Raw genomic sequence first — 21,666 nt, 5'->3', positions numbered from 1 at the left:
GGCGTATAATCATTGTGAAAAGATATTTTATCTTCAGCTGTTGGGTAATATGGGAGAAAAACAAACCAAAGGGGTGATATTGAGCCAGCTATCTAAGTAATGACTGATAGCATTGACCCATGGGAATTTCGACACCTGCTGCAGGAACTTTGTCATCTTTCAGGCACATAAATAACCAGTGAAGAGACCACAGCCTTACACTGAAGACACCATGCAGGTCCTCCTCCTTGTCTTTGCAGCTGCAGGGCTGTGCTGGGGGCAGTACAACCCCAACACTCTCCCTAAGAGAAACTCTATTGTGCATCTCTTTGAATGGCGCTGGCAGGATATTGCTCTGGAGTGTGAACGCTACTTAGCTCCTAATGGATTTGGAGGTGTTCAGGTGAGTTGTTTCCTGTGAGTAGTAGGAAAATTGCATTGTAATATTTGATTAATAAATCAGAATGCCTGAGGTGGAGACAGTCATCTCCAAGAAACTTTGCTGCTGAGGAGGGAGGGTTGGAAGTAGTAACTGCTTTTAGAAGCACCCTTCACCCTGCAGGACCAATGAATGATGGTGTATCTCTAGCAGATCGGTTATGAAGGGGCATGCTTTCCTCTGAAAGGCTTCCCTTGAAAGCTAAGTAGAAGGTAGAGCTCTTTACCTTGTTCTAAAGGCAGTATGGAAGCAGTGAGATTTGCTATTCCTAAGACTGCCGCTATTACAGGTAAAAATAACTCCTGTGGCTTCAGCCCTTCCATGCACATGTCCTTAAAAGCAGACCCATGCTGGACTCGGGCAAACCAAAATGTCTTTCTTGCCAGTGTGCAAGACAGACATCTCACAGACCTGAACTTCTGCTGTGAGAGAGAGAGACTGGGTTGGGTACTAACTTTCCTCTGAGGGAAGAGATCCTGAGTGCAGATTTTGCCCTTAAATTGTTGAAATTAAGCCATTTAATTTCTTATCAAAGTACATAATTTCATCTGCAGGTTTCACCTCCAAGTGAAAATATTGTTGTTACTAACCCGCACAGACCCTGGTGGGAAAGATACCAGCCTGTTAGCTACAGGCTCTGCACTCGATCAGGAAATGAAGAGGAATTCAGAGACATGGTGACCAGATGCAACAAAGTTGGAGTAAGTGCCTTGAAAGATCTGTGTCTGATACAGCAAGAAGTGCTGTATCAACTGAAGGAAGGTGCTGCTGTCCTCAAAGGAGGTGTAAACTGAGAAGAAACTGAAAGGGGAAAAAAATCAACTTAATAGTGATGTGGTAAAGCCATGGCTATCACTTCACGTTTGCTACAAAACATACTGAAATGCACATATTGCTTTTCCAGGTTCGCATCTATGTGGATGCTGTTGTCAACCATATGTGTGGGGCTGCAGGTGGCTCAGGCACACATTCTACCTGTGGAAGCTATTTCAATGCTGGAAACAGAGATTTTCCAGCTGTACCATACTCTGGCTGGGATTTCAATGATGGCAAATGTCACTCTGGAAGTGGAGAAATTGAAAATTATGGTGATATATATCAGGTAACTTCCTCTGGCAGAATTTTCAAATATATTTTATTTTTCTGGTTTTTTTTTTAATTTTTTTTTTTTTGTCATGCTCTGCTAACCCTACAGTAAAATCAAATGGTGTAGTGCCTCACAAAACCTGTGCTTAGTCACTTGACAAGTGAATGAAGGAGAGACCATAGGTATGTGTGGTGCAAAGTATTCTAAGTACTGAGGAATCAAGAACCTATGTGCAAATGTTTGCTCCTGAGCTGAGCCCAGTGTACTCAGCTCGGCTTGTGAGCTTGTTTTTGTAGCTTATAAACTCAGCTGATCATGATAAGGAGCCCCCTTGGAAAATCGACAGCAGTGCAAGGTGGTGCCCTGGTTGCACAACTTACTGTTTATTGTAGTTAGAATATGTAGCAGCTCTTTCTCAAGCTCTCCCTTCAGCAACTTTGCAACCATACATCATAAAGTTTCTGCACTTGCACTGCTTCATGTAAGGCTTATCCTTCATTGGTTCAGGTGGCTCCTGCCCTGGTAATCCCTGTAACACATATCTCAAATCCTGGACTGTAAGAAGTTAAAGCTATTCCATTACAATGTCCACTCCCAGTTCCTTTGGATTAGGCCATCATGTTTAACATTGCAATGAACTCCTCCCCTTACCCCTGCCCTGGCTTGGGGTTACCCAGAGGCTGCAGTGCCTCAGGGTTGTACCTGCCCCCATGGACCCATTTCTGTCAGCCACAGGCTTTTGGAGAGATGCCTGCTGCTGCATGGATTTATCCACAGCCTCGGTGGCTCTGAGGGGCTGTGGATAAACCCATGGCTCTGAGGGGCCATGGATAAATCCACGGCTCTGAGGGGCCGTGGATAAACCCATGGCTCTGAGGGACTGTGGATAAACCCATGGCTCTGAGGGGCAGCTGTTCCAGCACCCTGATGCCTGCAGGGTGTCCCTGCTGTGGCACTGGCACAGCCACAGCCACGGGCACTTCCAGATGTGCCTACTCTGCCGTGGGCTTTTCCCTGGCCAGAAACACTTCCAGATGTGCCTACTCTGCCGTGGGCTTTTCCCTGGCCAGAAACACTTCCAGATGTGCCTGCTCTGCTGTGGACTTTTCCCTGGCCAGAAGCACTTCCAGGTGTCCCTGTTGCCCTGTGGACTCACCCACAGGTGACAGTCCCTGTGGCTCGAGCCCAGGCTGGAGCTGCAGCGTGCCCAGAACAGCAGCACAGGAGCAGCAGCACTGCCCCGGCCCGGTGCCAGCCCAGGCCATCGCCAGGGCTGGGATCAGAATGTCCCAGAGTGAGGGGATCAGCAGCACAGGCTGCAGCTGCAGCCAAAGCACAAAGCAACCACTGATGAGCCCTGGACTCTAATGCACAGTGAGGCCAGTGAGCCCCATGGCAAGCACAGGAGCCTGCCAATTATTGGCCAAACAGCAATAACAGCTATAAATTCCATCTAGCACATTAATCATATCCATTGCTAATTCAAACCCTTTGAGTACCAGGCTGGGCACCAAAGAGGACTTGTGGTATAATTCAGCCAGCAGTTAAACACCACTCAGTCTCCTTCTTTCACTGGGAGGGGGCAGAGAACTGGAAAAGTAAAACTGAGAAAACTCATGGATTGAGATAATGACAGTTTAATAGGTAAAGAGAAAGCCACAAACACAAGCAAAGTAAGACAAGAATTTATTCACCACTTCCTACTGGAAGGCAGGTGTTCAGCTGTCTCCAGGACAGTAAGGTTCTGTCATGGGCAATGGTCAAGTTGTGAAGACAAAAGCCTTTACTCTGGATATCACTCTCCCTTCTTCCAGTCCAATACAACCTCACTAACCACCACCCCACCTCCACCCCTCCATTAGTGTGATACACAGATATATTTTTTCTTTTCTGTTGCACAGGTGCGGGACTGCCGCTTGGTCAGCCTTCTGGATCTGGCCCTGGAGAAGGACTACGTGCGCTCAAAGGTTGCAGAGTACCTGAACCATCTCATTGACATTGGTGTAGCAGGATTCCGACTTGATGCTGCCAAGCACATGTGGCCTGGGGACATAAGAGCATTTCTGGACAAGCTGAATGATCTAAATACTCAGTGGTTTCCTGAAGGAACAAAACCTTTCATTTACCAGGAGGTAATCTCCATGTTTTCTCCTTTATGTTGGCCTTTGTCTTCTGTATCTCTTTTGTCTCCTCCTTCAGAGGAACAGCAATACCTACTCATTCCATTTACCCTAAAGGGAGCTCACAATTTACTTAGAGCAGCTCTGCAGACATAGGTAGTTTTGATTTTTAAAAATACCTCCAAAACAGATTGTCTTTACCTTTTCTTTCTTCAGTCATGTTTTCACATGTGTTTCTTATGTCTTATACTGATTTTTGTTGATCTACACAGCACAAATATATAAATACTTTCTTCTCAATGTAAAGCAGGAACTTGTGTTGAGTTCTTTGCATTGCATTGTTGGTCTTTGTGAGAAAAGAAGGGATACAGGTTTTCTTTCCTGTACCAGGTGATTGACTTGGGAGGAGAGCCCATCAAAGGCAGTGACTATTTTGGAAATGGCCGAGTGACAGAATTCAAATACAGTGCCAAACTGGGGACAGTGATCCGCAAGTGGAACGGAGAAAAGATGGCCTACTTAAAGTAAGGATGAAGGTGCTGCAGCTTATCCAGGATTCACTGGCTACATCACTTGACAGGGTAGCTTCAAGTCTGTGTTTTTGTTTAGGAACTGGGGAGAAGGCTGGGGCTTTGTGCCTTCTGACAGAGCCCTGGTCTTTGTGGATAACCACGACAACCAGAGAGGACATGGGGCTGGTGGATCTTCTGTTTTAACCTTCTGGGATGCCAGGTGAGGGATTGCTCTTGTGTGGGTGATGCTTCTTGCTTTTGCTGGTTTGCGTGTGTGTTCTCTGGCGGGCTCCTCCTTCCGCGTCTCATTCCTTGTTTGTCCAACAAACAGGCTCTATAAAATGGCGTCTGGTTTCATGCTTGCCCATCCATATGGGTTCACACGTGTGATGTCAAGTTTTCGCTGGCCAAGATACTTTGAAAATGGAAAGGTGAGTTATTAATGCTGAAGCTGCATCTGTGGGCATTAAGGGTCAGAACAGGACCAGAGAAATGCACGGTTCAGTGCACGGTTCAGTGCACGGTTCAGTTAGTCAAGTGATTTCCCTGTCCCGTGCTGGATGTAGCCAGTGAAAGTTTGATGCTCCCTCTAGCTTTGATTTCCAGAGGAGCTCTCTGCATTTTCAGTCAGAAGTTATAAACCTGTCTCTTTAATGACAGGACATCAATGACTGGGTTGGACCCCCAAGTAACGAGGATGGCTCCATAAAGCCTGTCACAATCAACGAGGACACAACCTGTGGCAACGACTGGGTTTGTGAACATCGCTGGCGCCAAATCAAGTAGGGCACTGAGTAGGGAGAAACAAGAAGTAAAAGCAGTTGCTTTTGCTTCCTGCTCCATGTGGCTTTAGGGCTGTTGCAGGCTGGTGCAGTGACAGACATTGGTTGTGTTTCCAGGAACATGGTTATCTTCCGTAATGTGGTGGATGGTGAGCCTTTCTCCAACTGGTGGGACAACGGCAGCAATCAAGTGGCTTTTGGCCGTGGTAATAAAGGCTTCATCATCTTCAATAACGATGACTGGTGAGTCAGTGGCAGAAATAGTCCCCAGAGAGAACAATAGCATTCCTCTTCAGCAATTCAACATTAATTATTTGAGTATATGCTGGGTCCAGAGAGCTAAAATGAGGAGAGGTAGGATCAGAAAGCTCATGCTTTACAATGCCCTTCAAATAGAGGAATAAGATCAGGTTCAGAAATCTTAGACACAATTTGAAATACCTTTTTTAAAAACAATGCATAAATAATGCTTATTTTCTCACAGGAATATGAATGTCTATGTACAAACTGGACTGCCTGCTGGTACCTACTGTGATGTTATTTCTGGACAAAAAGAGAACAACAAATGTACTGGAAAGCAGGTGTTTGTGTCTCGTGATGGAATGGCTAATTTCCAGATTAATACTGATGCTGAAGATCCATTTATTGCAATTCATGTTGATGCCAAATTGTAATTTGGGAGAAAGCTCCTCCTCTGTCTGGTCTATGCATTATTATTTCCGCCATATGTTATTCCCAGTTTTTTGATCTCAAGTGGCTCTCTATTGAATAATAAATGGCATTCAAATCGAAGAGTAATGTTTTTCCCTTAATGAATTAGATGTAACTTTATCCTGTCATAACTAGTGGTGATACAGTGGTAGGTTTTAAGGCAATGCAGAACTCTAGTTCCCATGTGACAAAAACACTGGAGGAAAAAAAAGAAAGAAAAAGAACTCAAGCCAGCACCTGGCTAAGCTAAAACAGTATTTGCAGGGCTGATCCATGCACACACACTTGTGTGTGGGCTGTCAGCTATGAGCAGTGCCTCCAGGCACAGTTTATCCCTTCCTTAGGACAAACCAAGCCTGGGGTCTGGGTCACTGAAGGAAGCTGGGCCATGCCAATCAGTTTTTCCGGCCTGTGGCATCAGTGAAACCAACAACTTACCTGGTTCACAGTCAGCCTGTGCCTGGACAAAGCAGAAACCTCAGCTCTTGCACTGTTTCCCCAGTGGTTTGGGGCAAGCGAGTGCTCCTCGTGCGGGTGCCCAAGGTGTCCGAGCGCACACCATGTATGCAGGCATGGCTTACACCTCGTGCCGCTGGCTGAGCCCTGGCAAATCCCTGCCTCTGGTGCATCAGGCTCCCTTATTCTCTAATACCTCAACGATTTACACAAACAAAGCACAGGTTTGGCAGCTTTCCCGAATCCCTTGTCATCTGTGAGAAAATGCTGAGGTAAAAGGGAGTGTGCGGGCCTTACTTTAAGTCAGAATCTCTGCTAGGCCAAAAGTGCTGACTGCATCCCATTCCAGAGGGAAAAATGGAAGGAGGTGGCTCCAATTGGAGGTCAAAGTGTACTTTTAAGGGCTGTTTCCTTTCTGTGGTGTTGGGGGTGGATATTGGCTCTCAGTGTGCCCAAGGGCTGCAGGCGTCTGTCATGGTGTGGGAAGTGTCCCTGGCCCCGCACTGGACCTCCCGTCTCTCTCCCTGGCTGGCTGTGGCCTCCGGGATCCATCCGTGAGCCCCTGCATCCGCTCCGTGCAGAGGTGCCCAAGATCTGGGGATGCTGTGGCAGGGCGTTCATAGCCTTTGCAAACCTGGGATTTGCCCACAGGGGCAGGTCAGGGAGTCCTTGGGCCCCTCTGAAACTGAAAGGAACTGTCTTAAGCTCTGCATTCAGCTCTACCCTCAGAAACCAGCATTCCATACTCCATTTTTCAGACATTGCCAGATCCCAAATGGAATACTCAGTTCACACTTCAAATTGCAAATCCACCCCCAAGCCCCGCTGCTTTTGTGGCAAATGATTGAAATGACACATGCTGCTCTAAGGCGCCCATAAAGCAACAGGCTGAATATAGAGAAGATTATCTGTGCCTGTGAACATATTTGGAGCCACTTTCCAAGTGTGTTGGAATGCAAGGAATGTTTTGTTTAATGTAGTTTCACGTAGCTCTGCATTTCCCAGTGGCATTAAATAGAACGTGGAGAAAAAGAAATCATGAGACATTTTCTTTAGGTGTAAGTAAAACTTTGTGGGCCAAATGTTCAATGCTTTGAAAGGACCTAACTTGCATTCAGACCTTGGTTTTCGTTCCTTTTATTTCAGGATTTTGGCACATTGCCTTATAATTTGTGCACAAAGATGATGGAGAAAGCAAGTGTCATCCAGAGCAGCACCAGGTCTTTCAGATAACTCACCAAACCCAGAGTTACAGTCAACATCACTGCTGATCTCAAAGTTTTCCAAAAAATGTTAGTACTAGGCAATGCTTATCTTTTTTAATATAGTTTCTATTCCTACTCTTCTATGTGATTACATTAATGCCTTACTTTTTAATACCAGTAATCAAAGAAAAATTGAAATTATGTTATGAAATTTATCAAATTTAAGGTAAGATATTTGCTGGGGCACAACAGGGTGGTACAACAGATCTGCTGAATCATAAAATTGTTTTTAGAATTTTGTGGCAGAATGCAACATTCCATTTTATGTTAGAAATAGTACTCACTTTCATTGGCCAAACAGTGAATTTAGCTGTGATTCTATAAATGCAGTATAAATTATGTTAATTTTTTCCCCATTTTTCTTTTCCTTTTCATATTTTTTTGTTTGTTTTTTTTAATCTATTTTTGGTGGGGTTTTTTTGTTTTGTTTTGTTTTTTTGTTTTTATTTTGGGGTTTTTCCCCAACCATAGTTCTGTCTCAAAATGGGGCTTTCATCATAATAGTTATCATAATTTAATGGAAGTGATGCACAATAAAAGAAAGTGAATAGCTAGCTACTTATATGTACAGCTGCTCACTGCTCGTTTTTAACTTAGATATATATATATATATATATATATATCGAGAGAGAGAGAGAGAGAGAGAGAGAGAGAGAGAGACATCCAAGGCAGTAAACACTGTCACATTCATCCAGAAAGAAAAAAAAAAGAATAATAATTGAATAATAATTGAAGAATGATAATTTAATCCTTCTATTGGGTTTAATCCACAGACTTAAAACTTTGTATTTGTCAGATAAGGGAAAACAAACAGTGAGATTAGAAAAACCATGAACTCTTAGTGTACTGTCTATGGGTGGACCAGAAAGTTGTTAACTGAATTATCATGGCAATTTATTTTCTCAGCTAAGTGCAACAGCAAATATAGAAAGTTTTGTTCAGCTCTGCATGCCTTTGTGTCAGCTTATTATTTCCCTGAATCACTGTTACTTTTCTAAGAGAAGGAGTTCTGTAAAGGGAAACTAACAATCTATTTTGTCTTTTATGGAGACTGTAAAAATTTTATTCAAGTTATTTTCTTCTAAGGGGAAACAAATGAAAAACTCAACACACAACTCTAACTTTTAAATTGCTGATCATGTCTTTATCTGCAATCTGTGTTTTTAACAGTCTTAGTGTATTAGTCTCATTGCACAATTATGAACAGCATACAGATATTTCCTTTTGCAAGTGTTTTCATGCTGTGGCAATTTTAATTCTGCCTTAATATTAAATCAGAATGTTTGTAAGAATGAATGCTGGTGACACTGTTTGAGATAACAGTGATGAGTTATCTCCAGTCATTGGAGTCAAAGTGAGAGTGAGTACTTGGATTTTCACCCAGCTGGCATACTAAAGCACTTAGGGTGGGGATAAATAGCCAAAGCATCTAGTGTAGCATTACAAAAGTGACTTACACCCCATAGGAGAGCAGTAAAATGTGAGCTGTGCTGTGGCGCTTCTGAGTTGAAAATGGAAATACGAAACATTTGTCAGAGAATGACAAATTTGGTATTTCTTGGTCCTAAACTAGTAATTCGACTGCATTATCCAGCCAACACCACTGAGAAGTAGCCAGCTTAATTAACTGCATTATACTTTCCTATTATTCCAATATCTGTGACTGAGTTTTTTTTGGTTTGTTGTTTTCTTTGGGCTCCCTTCACCACTCCCCCTCCCTTCCCCCCCCCCCCCCCCCCCGAAAAAAAAAATAATTTGATGGTGTGATGTCAAGGTAAATACGCCATCATATTTTATTTTTTACTACGGTTGGAAGAAAGCCTTTGGAAGCTTGGCACTTCCTGTGTGTTTGTAGATGACAAACTATAATATTTGTGGATGCTAATATCTGCAGTCTTCTGAATACTCTGCAACATACTTCTGCATACTCTGGACCATGAAGTCAGTCAGAAGACCCTTGAAGAAAGTTAACCTTTAGGGTCTGGGCAAGGTGACTACATGGAACTCATTATCTTTGTAATAATGAACATTCAAATTTTGGCCTAATTTGCATTGGTGTTATTCCTGAGCTGTTCCCTTACAATGTGTGGGGAAAATGGTCACTAAAATGTTGATTCATTATCTTACAGGACCTCATGGTAGATTTCAAGTATTGGAATTTATGATGTATTTAAAGATGTGCCATTTTTTACACCATTATTTTCCAACCTCTTCTGTCTTTAAGATTTGGTAAGCATATCTGTGCCTTGGAAATTTTCAATACTAAGCTCAAATAATTCCTACCTGAGCTCACAGAATAATAAAAAAAAGATCATTTTCAGAATAGCTGTGGACTGAATTTTGGTCATTTAGAAACCAGTCAAGTAGAATCTCACAGGCTGTAATGTTTAGCAACAGTGAGAAGAGGAAAGGAACTTGGTTGGACAGATTGACACCAGGGCAGAAAGGGTAATTCTTTTTTCCCCCAGGTGTTTTCTTCTTGTTTTTTCCCATGTCTCCTTTTCTGGTACTAAAACCAAAGTCAATGGAAAAAGTCTATTTTATAGCCCTAGTTAGTGAGAAAACTGAGGTTAACAAGCATTTGTTAAGAAGCCATGGGGTCACAGCCAACTGTTAAAAGCACAATAGATGCAGCAGCAGCCTTGGTCTGCAGACGTGCTAACACTTCTCACAAAGCAATACAAGTCCAAGAATAGCATTTCTCTAAATTGAGGTTTCTTGGAAATGAGGGTAGCTCCACATATATATCCACAACTCTACAGACATTTAAATCTCTCTTCACTTGTCATTTACTCTCCTGCTCTTATAGCATTTGTAATCACCCTTTTGATTATATTTAAACATATTTAATTTGCATGGTCTGGTAGAAAATGGTAGGAAAATATTTTACTGTAAAGCTGGAGCAAGATCATATTGAGATCAACAACATATCAGAACTTTCCAGCTGAGACTGACCCTGGGAATGGGGTGAATGAACATGGCATGGAGTGAACTGGCATGGAGTGAATGCGGATTTCCATGGACTGATATCACTGCATCTCAGAGAAGTTCCTCTGAACCTTGTTAAGACAGGTGATGGGCTAGAACAGCAAGTAAGGCAATAAAGGCTAATAACATGAGATTTCTCAATCAGGGTTCTGTGCACATTTCTGCCTTTGCTCAAATACTCCTTGAATCTGCCTTTTCCTAGACAGTGCAGTTAGCAAAGGACAGCTGATATGTGCACTGGTGACAGGAACAGGACAGAGCAGTCTGAGCTGTGTTGGACAGGCAGCAGGGCAGAACAATTAGATAGGTGGCAAGCTAGAAGGAATACCAATATTGACAAAAATGATAGCTAGAACAAGACAGAACACAGAGAAGAGGCAAAGTCCTAGATGATTTGTCTAGAGGACCAAACTGAATAAGTAGTTCAACAATCACCATGTTTGTGTCTTGTAAATAGGACATGCATGCTTTAACTTGGAAATGTGGGGAAAAGAAATTATATCTCAGAGCAGCTGTGAATGATAGAACTTTATGGCGCTGTAACCTGTAGCAAACTGTCTATTTACTTTATGATAAGAGTATGTCTTCTGCTGACAAATACATTGCCATGTTTTAGTATCAGGCTTGTATGCTATAAAAGAAGAATGGGATGTTAAAAATCTCTTGCTAAGAGAGCTCAGATGATACAAAGAGAGAAGGAAATGTGTCAGAAAAATATGAGCAATGGATTTGGATCTAGTTTTCTACTGTTCTTTGGAATCCATTTCATTATCTCTCCTACAAATGTGTAAAGTTATCCATCTTTTACATATAAAAGCTACCACATTCATTGTCAGCCTCGATATCATAAATTAAGTTGTGGTCTCTACATATATACACCATTGTTTGCCAAGGGAAGTGAATGTGGCAGTTCTTCAAAAAAAGCACCTACACATGTAAAAACTGCCAAAACAAAAACCAAAATAACTGCAATAAAAACTAATTTTCCTGATTTTTTTTTTTTACATTGTGGAAAAATGCTTTCTACAACCCTTCAGGAGGAAATCCACATGTTATCTCTGCTGATATTCCTTGTGGCACTGTGTGGGTTTCAAAACCTCATGTACAACTAGCCAAGTAATTTTTTCATCTCACATGAGACTGGACAAGGTTTATCTTAATAAGTCTACAGTCTACAGCAACAAAGCTGAGAAACTGGAGAAGATACGTGACTCCACTGGGGAGAGCTGTGTGTTTTTTTCTAAAAGAAGGAAACATTGCATAATTCAGCCATGATTCACTATCTTCCTATTTGTTAGAGATGAAATATAATTGCCCTTTTATATGACTGCTAAGTTGGGAAAAATGCTCATCTTCTAGAGACACAGGTGGCCTTCTGTTGATTTGATCTTCACTCTCAAATGCCCTGTTCTGTTTATCCTACACTTAGAGATCAGAAGGTTGGATAAGACCATTGGGGTCATTTCAGTTACACTATAATTACAAGATGATCCTCTCAACACACCTCTTAAATGTTTTATCTGGTCTACTTTGAACATGACTTTGTTGATCCACCCGTGGCTTCTTTTGAAGTGCTACTCTACTGCCTAATGGACTTTATGGCCAGATTTCTTTGCATAAGTTAGATAAAATTTACATTTTATCATGTTATACTTCATCGCTCCTTAGTCACCTTAAAAATCGCATTTCCTTTCCCTTGATTTTTCCCATCAATAGCAATAAAATAAATGTATGCTACATGTCAGTGTAGTGTTGATTAACAAGAATTAAATCAACTGCCACAAAATTAAATGCCCTTTCATTTTTCCCTCTCTCTTTTTTATCTAGGTAGACACAAAAAACTAGTAACAAGATTTTTTTAGTCCTACACAATTCAGTAGAATTTTGGCCTCAAATGATCTGGTACTTAAACACTTGTAAAATTTGTTAGTTAACCCATAATAATTTCAGGTGTAAATAACCTTATTTAAATTCATCTGTCTGCCCTGAAGATATTAGGAAACAAGTGGTCTGACTAGTGTAAAATCAAGTAGAATATAATCGTGTGTGTGTATATATATGTATATATATATATATATATGTATGTATGTATGTATGTATGTATATATAGTGTATATATCCATACACACACACATACACACATCTCACACATCTACATCTATGTGTTTGGGATTTTTTCAATCCTTATGTTTCCAGGATATCCCTTAAGCCCTTAGCTAGAAATAAAAGTAAATATTTATGGGTCACTTTATGCTCAATTTCTGCAAATAACTTTTTAGGAATCTGAATTAACAAATAAGCTTTTATTTCTGGGAAAATTAACGGTGCAATCTTAAATTTCTTGTGCATCCAGAATTTTCATTGAGATCAAATAAATGTCATTATAGGAAAAAAAATTAGCACTGAGACTGACAAGATACAGTTAACTTGTTTTATTTGTATTTCTCTTAAATTGTCTGAAATATTGAGTCTTATTTTTATTGAGTTCTAACTGAGATTAGAACATCTTTAAAGATGTTTATGTGACTTTGCAGTGAGATGGAATTTTAATTCACCCTTATCCTAACAGATAAGATAATAGTGGAGAACTTTTTACTGAAGCCCAGCATACTTTACATCTTCAGTCTGAACTCTTCCTACCCCTTCTACTCAGAATTGGCAGTTCTTTTCAAATTTGTCTTTATGAGGTTTTTTTGTTTCTTTTAAAGGAAACCTGATGTCTGTCCCTCTTCCTTCACTATTTTGCAGGAATGTATTCTGTTTCTACATGGCCACTTGAAATATTTACTGTGATGGGAGATAACTTCAGATTTGGAGGAAGGAAAAGAGAACAGATAATTTTACCCTCTTTTCATGTGGAAGTCTCATAAAGAAAGCAGGAGAGTTGACAGCTGTTTGGCATCTCATTTCAAGGTAGTCACGTACAGAATGAATTACTTGCTCAGCTGTTCAAAATACATTTGTGCTGCTACTAATTGAAACTACTTTGGACTTTTAGGAATGTAGTGTTTTAGAGCACCTTGGCAACAACTCTTCTGACCATGGCTCCATACATTTTTCTATCATTCTTGAAAAATAAAAGGCATTCTGCTCTCAAAAAAAAAAAAAAAACCAAAAACAAACCATCAAGAAAACATAATTACTTGTGTTCCTCCTTCCTCCTTCATTAGAAAACTATTTTCTTCACAGCTATGTAATACTTTTAAGATATTCTCTACACACTACATCCTTTGCCTTTTTTTAGCTTGGAGCCATACTACACAAATCCACAAATTCTTGTATCAGCAAAATTGAGGACTTTCCAAAGTGTTAATAAGTGTGAATGTACAAATTTTCTGAAACAAATATCAAAAGATTTTAGAGAAACTGTCCGTGCTGCCACTGAAGTAATGGGAAACAATTTTGCTATATTAAACTATGCTCCTATTTACTTTAGAAACAATATGCACTAAGCCAGAGATGAAGAACATACAAAACCAAAATTCTGCTGCTGTGTAATTTTGAAGGTATTTAAGTTGTGGAAAGTAAATATATTCTTTTTCTAGATACTGGTATGTTTAGATTGCATATACACAGACATACACAAAGAGGCAGTTTTGGATCTATATTTATAATATAGGTGACATCATCTGTGTGTTTAAGAGACCCTGCATTTGTATGGAATGTAGCAGAACTGCAAGCTTTGCTGAGTATCTCACTGAATTGAAATAAATAACTTAGGCTCTTCAGATTCCATTTTTATGTTTAACAAACTGTCACCAAGCAAGTAGCTTTGCACAGTTTATAACATTTTCAAGAGATTTGCAGTTGTGACCTGAATGCATTCAATTTTACTTAGTATCAACCTCCAGAATCACTTTTTACCATTACCTGGACAACTTCAGTACAGAGGAAAGTGCTTTGTTCAGAGATAGTATGCTAATGTTATCTATCTGAACATCTGACATATTGAAACAGTCCAGTCTCTATGGAGGAAAAAATGCATCAAGTTTATATGAAATATCAGAGGCCCTTTCCCCCCAATTTGCCCAGCCCAGGAGTTAAACTGCAGTGACAGGAGGCTGAGGCAGACAGGCTGAGCCTGGGAAATCCCAGCTGCTATGAAGCTCTGTAGAGAAGAGAAACATTACTTGATATTTCTTTTTCATTTCAAATCACCTCTACTCCTTGAATGCCATCCTATGATTTTTCAATTAAAAAGTATTTCAAAAAGATCATGTGTAATTCAAAGATAAGGCCCAATTGCTACAGGTTTCTGGGAACACAAAATGATGTGTCAGTAATGAGTCTCTAACAAAAAAAAAATAAAATTAAAAAGACTGTCTACAGAAGTCCACTCTTACATAGACATACTGATGTGCCTAATTAAAGAAACTGAATCATGATCATCAGGGTAATGTAAATACTAATAATGTTAATAGCTTAGCTTCATCTAAATTGGACTGTTCTGGAAAATAACAACTAATTGGTATTGATAGAAAATGATGAAGTCATGTAATTTTTGATGACAGTACTATACCCTTCACACAGAAACAAATTCACTCCAATGCTAGACAAAAGATTTCTGCTGAACTGCAAAGAAGCACAAAGCATAAATGGTGCCTTTTGCTAAGTGATAAGCATCAACAATGCAGCCTCAATTAGACAAAATGAGTTTTGGCAACTCTTGCAAAACATTGTAAGTGTTGGCACGGTTTGGAGGCCCAGGTCAGCTGGCTGGAGCTGCAGGAACATGTGGGGTTTTCTTGCTGGAGCAGCTCTCCTCATGCAGCCTGAGCCAGGGGAGCCAGGCCCTGAAGAATTCTGGTTCTGGGAGATTTCCCTCTTTGGGAAAGTTAACACTCTGTTGAAGTGTTTACAACACTGCAAAGCTTCCACATTCTTATTTGTGTGGGTTTGAAAGCAAACCAGTGGGAGATTCCAAGTTAGAATTACAATTTAATAGGAAAATTAAAATAAAACACAGTAGTAAAAAACTACTGAGCGAGTCAGAATACAACCTGACACCCTGTCAGTCAGGGTGTTGGTAGCAGTCCCATTAAATGGTGGCTGCAGTCCTCCTGGAGTGACAGATGTGGTCCTATTGAAGCAGTGGTCCTGTAGAAGAGTGAAGTCTTCCTCTGAAGGCCCAGAGATGATGTAGAAGGGTCTGGTTTTCCTCTGGGAATCCGGTGGAAGAAGGCTGCTTGTGGTGTTCCAAATCTCAGATTATGTCCAGGTAAGAATGCTTGGTTCCTCCCCCTGGGTGGAGCATCTCCCAGTGGGATGATGTAATTTTATCAGTCATGCAGTGGGACTCAATGGCTCATTAACAGAAGATATCCCCCCAGAGATATGAGGAATGGGTTATAGAAGACATAAAGAGCACTGCCTCACCTGGTTTTAACAGATGGTAATAGATTCCATACTTTTTATTACATCTTGCATTGCAATCTAAGACATTATTTTTAAAACTAAGACAATAAAATTCTGGAAGACCAGTGATGGCTGTTCACATAATACGGAAACCCATTAACTAAGTCAAATGATCTGATAATATCCTGTTCTCTAACACTTTTCTCTTATTGAGCACTGAAATATATAAAAGTTTCTAACAGGTGCCTCTTACTTTCCCCTCATAAAACAGAATGTGCTCTTCTGTAGTTTGAGAAATTATATTAAAATCAGAACATTAAAAAAATTAGTTTCTCATATTAAAAACTACTTTGTCAATTTGTTATATGATTGTATTGCACTTTATATTTTTTCCAGTGATATAACTTTTCTGCATTATTGTGTACCTGGAAATATAAAGCTAAAAGTTCAATGGTTTCACTACAGACTTTCACCTTAAGAAATATGTGTATCTTTTAATTTCTGTGTCATTGGCTTTTATAGGTGTCTGAAAAATCTGTATTACAATTACACAGAATGGCTCTTTTAAGCAGTACACCTAATTTGATGCCTTTTAGTCATTGATAGAGCCTAAACATTTAAACTGACATTCTGCTTTCTACAGCTCCAGCTGCTAATTTTGTCTCAATGAATATGTACCTGCTGCAGGTCACCATCACTCTTACAGATGGATACCATCAAAATGTTGTTTCTGTTAAGTGAGAACAAGGTACATGAGACAGGTGATCTTTTGATTTAGCTCTCAGAACAAGATCTTTGCTGATGACAGAGCAGATGGTCAGCTTTGTTGAACATGAGAATTAAAATAACTAGTTATATTTTGGCAGATGTTCACTACATTCATGCATAGATAAATTTAATCCTCATCTTTTATCTCAATCAGTTTCTAGGTGTAAAGGATGTGCTGTATATCATGTGTGGTGTGTTCTGAAACCTGAACCATCACAACACTACATTTTCTGGTATCACTACACTGAAGGAATGATTTATTAAGCTTTTGTCCATTAGAAGACACAAAGATTTTTAAAATCTTAATTTATTTTCATATGTTTGGTTTCTTATTTCTTACAGAGGGAAAGTTTCTTACCAGGCAGAATAATGTTTTTGGAATAAGCTATTCATCTTTGGAATAAAAACAGGAACCGAGTAGTAGAGATCTTCCAGCAGTGGTCACTACTCAAGGAAAAAATTGGATGTCAGTAAGTATTATAGCTCAGTCCTGAAACTCATATGCTAGTACAGATCCTGTTTTTGTGTTAAACATATTTCCATTAGCAGGCTACTCACTTTGGGACTTTCCAGGCTGAAAACAGCACTTCTACAACCCATCTATTTTGATTAGTGGCCAGGAAAGTTAAAACAGAGTACTTCACTAACATGTACAGCTTTGATAATCTTGAATATGGAAAAAAGTTTGTCAGGAATGCTTGGTTTATCAAGAAAAGTTATTTGCTAATAAAATTTCCTCCCTAACAATGTGGTGTCCCTGGACTTTACCTCCAAACCATAAAATTCTTTATCATAAGCTCAGTGTCCTGAAAGAAAAAGATGGAGTTCATGAGTTCATGTACAATATACAGTGTTTCATACTGGTGAGATTTTCAAAGGTACCTGTTTAGTAATTGGCAGATTTCTACAGGACCTCAAACCCCAAATACCAGGGAGACCACTGCTCACTTACAGGGCCTTGCTTCACATAGGGAAAGTCCTGGCTCTGGGTGTGTGTTGAGTAATACTCTCTTGAGGTCACCAGAGGATTGATAACAAGAATATAAGAAGTTCTGATATAAGACTTGCTCTTTGAACAGAAAATAAATAGCTTGACTTTTTCTTAAGAGAGAGAAAAAATGCCTTGCCTGTCTCAGTCTGCGGCAGAAGTCACAGCCTCTTTCTTTCAGTGGGAGCATGTAACACCAGCACACATGAAGACTCCAGACACTTGCTGATGGATATGCGTCTGGAACAAACTAATTTCAAAAGTGGGCAATAATTCATACAGCAGCACATACAATCAGGTGTCTCACAATGACCCTACTCCCTTCCTTTCAGTGTAAGAAGATAAAAGTATACATCGTTAAAGGACTGATGGACATTCAGATATATTATGACGTTCAGATTTTTCTTTTTTCTTTCTTTCTTTCTGTGAATATTTTATAACTGGGGCAATACTTATTCTGTTGCATATGCTACAGCATTCCAGGAATTCTTGCCAATAAATAAAGATCAAAAAGTTCCAAAAAGAAACAAAATGATAAAACTTGTGGTACCACAAGATGGCAATACTGTTTAAAATATCAAGCTTACTCAACTGAAACAATAGTGTTATGAACACCCATAGCAGACAGAATGCACACCAATTGTTTACAACTACAGTGTAAGATGGATATTTTCAAGGAAGATAATCACAAATAAGTGATACCTCCAGGGTTTGTTTTAGTTTTCCTTTTAAGAAGTACTGTAGAACAGGTTCTTGTTCCATATTGTGGCTCAGACTCCAGTGGAACAATGTAACTGGATTTCAACAAAAACCATGCAGAGATGAGAATGAACATATTGCAATCACTGAACATATTGCACACTAGTTTTCTCTTTCATGTCCTCAGCTTCTGGAGAAGAGAAATTTGAAGCTGTTAAGTAGTGTCTGGCAGATATTCTTGTTGATTAGCTATCACGTTAAAAATTACAGCCAGTTTCAGACAGCAGAGAGAGCAGATGCAGGAAGCTGCCATGGCATTGTGTCATCAATATAAAATGTGCTGCATGCAAAAGGTGTCATTCAGAGCAAACAGATAAAATGATACTGTATACGCAAGGGTAAACATCGTATTCCCTTTTCTGAGGCACTGCCTGGTTATGTTATTAAAGAGTTATTGCTGCTGTCTCTTAAAACAATCACAGCACTGTGTTTCTGAGCAGCAGCTCAAAGACAGGTGAGGAGCTCCCAACATGGGAGTGAGAGCTGGGTGGTGTCAGAGCCAGGCAAAGGGACAGAGGAACAGGGACAGACAAAGTTCCTCAAAGGCAGGGGAACTCATAGGCACAAACACACACGTGCAAGCTTTCACACTGCTGATAGGAATGGTGGAGAACTACAAAGAAATTCTATTCCAGGGACACACATAATGATACAAACCCAGAAAATCTAGTCTTGCCTCTCCACTAGTGGCCAGAGGATTCCTAGCCATGTATGTCTCCAGAGCAGACACATAGATGCGTGCATGCCTCCAGAATCATGAGAGAAACCACTCTCAGCAGGTCAGCCCTTGCTGCTTTAGTCTCTGTGTCAGGCAGCTCTGCTGGGAGCTGGCAGGTGTAGCTGCAGAGCTGCTATTTGCCACACTATTGATTTGTCATCGTGTAGTAAGAACTTGTTAGTCTGCCCATTGCCATGACAGGCCAACATTTCTATTTCTGTTTGCAGAGGCAGATGCAAATAACTACATAAATCACTAGTACAGAGCCTAATTCAAGGCATGTTTTTCAACAATGTGAACATAGTGCCCAGTAGTGGTCTGTGAAGAGGAATGTTATTATATTTAACTGCAGGGTGTATCTTTTTTCCTTGATGTATACTGTAGCATGTAACTCCCATTAACTTTAAAAGGTTATAGACTCCAGGAGCATCAAAGCAGAACATATCCTGAGAAAAAAAAAAAGGCTGTCCTTAGATGCTCACACACAGCTGCTATTGACATTAATTTAAGAGTGCAGTTCTTAGCCCTAAGTATGTCCCTCTCTACTGGATATGGAACTGAGCTCAATTCTCAGGGAAAAGTTTTACAGAATTTCCAGAAAATAACAAGTCTTAATAATATGTTTTAAACCAAATTATTTAGAACCAAAACTTTATAAGACTATGAGATACATACTGCATTGCACAAAACTAATTTCAAAATAAGCAACAGCAAGTATCACACCCTGCTTTATTTGTAGGTTTTACCTGTCTCATATTTTAAACTGCATAGTCTCACTCTTGCAGATAGAATTCATTTCAAGAAGATAACATCAAGTGCCAGATGAACCCACCTTTTCCACTCATTGCTTGCCTGGACATCCAAGTCTTGTGGACACACAGTTGAGACATGATTTTTAACCTAGATTTTGCTGCCTAATTATCGCCAATATCTACTCTTTATGGAAGCAGAAACCTCACATTGATCTTACTGTAACTTCTCTGTCATAATTCAAGTTTTCCTGAGAAAAAGTAACAGTTGTCCACACAAGTACTTAAAATTGAATTTTCTCCTACACTTCCTCATACCTAGTTACCTGTTTGAGTGTCCCATGGAGGGGCTCTGCCTTTATAGGTGATTAGGCAAAGAGCTCCCTTACCTGCCTTCCAACTCAAATTCTCAGCTTGTGTGGAGTGAAGTAGGGGTGAAGGATACATGTGCAGCAGGCTGAGAACATACAGCTTTTATTATCAAATGTTTGGGGTACTGGTCCTTAAAGACAACCTGCCATGATTTACATAACAAGCCAAACCTGCTGCAGGTCAGGATGCAAAAGGACTCACTGAAGCGGTGGAGATCTGGAAGGTCAGAACAGGAAAAGATTTAGCAGAGCTTTTAGTACTTTCCTGTGCAAACATGGAAACACAGTGGGGCCCAGATTGTGCATTCATAGGTGTACCTTCAAAGCAGTATGAGACACACACAAATCATAATTGATATTGCTAATTATGTTATTCACTCTGCACTGTGGCATTACGTATCTCTCCTAAAACTCAGAATCTCTTCGCTGCATTTTTTTTGTAGCATGACAGTGTGGAAGAAAGCATAAATAAATAATAAAGTCACCTATAAGCTAATACACTCCTGAGTTCAGAAGTGTCTTCAAGTATACATTTTAAGATGACATGCCATTAAAATAAAAAATTAATAAACAGAAGCAAAAAAAGCAACATATTTCATTTCATATTAAATACATTTAGGTAACTTGTCACTTTGTCACACCTTATCAGAGGATGACACAGGGAGCAGGCTCCAGGACCAAAGGACAACAGCTGTGCTGTAAGTCACCTTGAATGTGAGCACTGGGTCTGCTGTGCCAGAGCGCAAGCCCCACATATCCTGTCCAATATTCTGCCCTTGAAAATGACCAGCATCTATAGAAAGTGCAAGAAAAGGATGTCAGGGGATATTATGGGACAGCTCCTGTAGATGTGGGAACTGCTCAATTAAATATAATTGAGGATGAAGCACCAAGTTTTCCAGCCTTTACATTTCTATATCCTTTCTTAAATATAACCAGATCATTCCTTCACAATGTTTTCAGGTTAAGGAATCCTTACTACAGCAACAAATATTTTGCTACCATTTTTATTTGCTATTAAAGAGCAATACTACTGCCACAGAGGCAAGGAGCACAGGTTTTATTTTTGTGTTTGAGAGGTGATAGAAGACACTGGCAGAAAATTAGAATAATGCTATGGCCACAAGACAGATCTAGAGTTCCAGGTAGTGACACAGATGAGGGTATGGAAGGAGGCATTTAGCAAGCAGCAGCTGCTCCCTGTGGGCTGGAACTGGAAGTTGTCACCTTGTGTATTTTGCCTGCAGGTGCTGTATGAAGGAAATTCATAGAGGAAAGCCCCCTGTGCTATCATATCTTTACGCTCACCCTGCAGTGACTTCCTGTGTAGACCAGTTCTAACAGGTGAAAACCAATATTGCTATGGCACTGAAGGTTTGTAGAGACAACCATCAGCAACAAGAACAACCACTCACACAGTGAGTGGTGTACAGCTGAAATACTGTCTGATAAAAGATTGCTTCTGGACATGTTTCTGTGGTCTTGTTTACCCCAGTCATTTTAGCAAAACCTGGCTGAATCTTGTCTACATCTCTGGATCTCCTTGTAAATGTTTTTTGCATCTTTTCTATGAGACTGCAAAAGCTCTGCAAGGCTTTAAATCCTTTTCCCTCGTAGTT

At 40.1% G+C, this 21,666-nt stretch overlaps 1 protein-coding gene across 1 annotated transcript; it reads left to right on the top strand.

The window, feature by feature from the left end:
- The first annotated feature begins 211 nt into the window (after positions 1-211).
- Positions 212-5,593, top strand: LOC134046541 (pancreatic alpha-amylase). The gene is made up of 10 exons (XM_062497105.1): positions 212-382; positions 973-1,119; positions 1,323-1,520; positions 3,407-3,637; positions 4,016-4,149; positions 4,235-4,357; positions 4,469-4,568; positions 4,798-4,919; positions 5,037-5,162; positions 5,404-5,593. Exons 1-10 carry the CDS (start codon positions 212-214, stop codon positions 5,591-5,593), a joined length of 1,542 nt encoding a protein of 513 aa, XP_062353089.1.
- Positions 5,594-21,666: the final 16,073 nt, after the last annotated feature.

The sequence above is a fragment of the Cinclus cinclus genome, chromosome 8 (assembly GCF_963662255.1).
Source record: "Cinclus cinclus chromosome 8, bCinCin1.1, whole genome shotgun sequence".
Lineage (NCBI taxonomy): Eukaryota > Metazoa > Chordata > Aves > Passeriformes > Cinclidae > Cinclus > Cinclus cinclus.
This window is presented reverse-complemented; position numbering and strand designations above follow the sequence as displayed.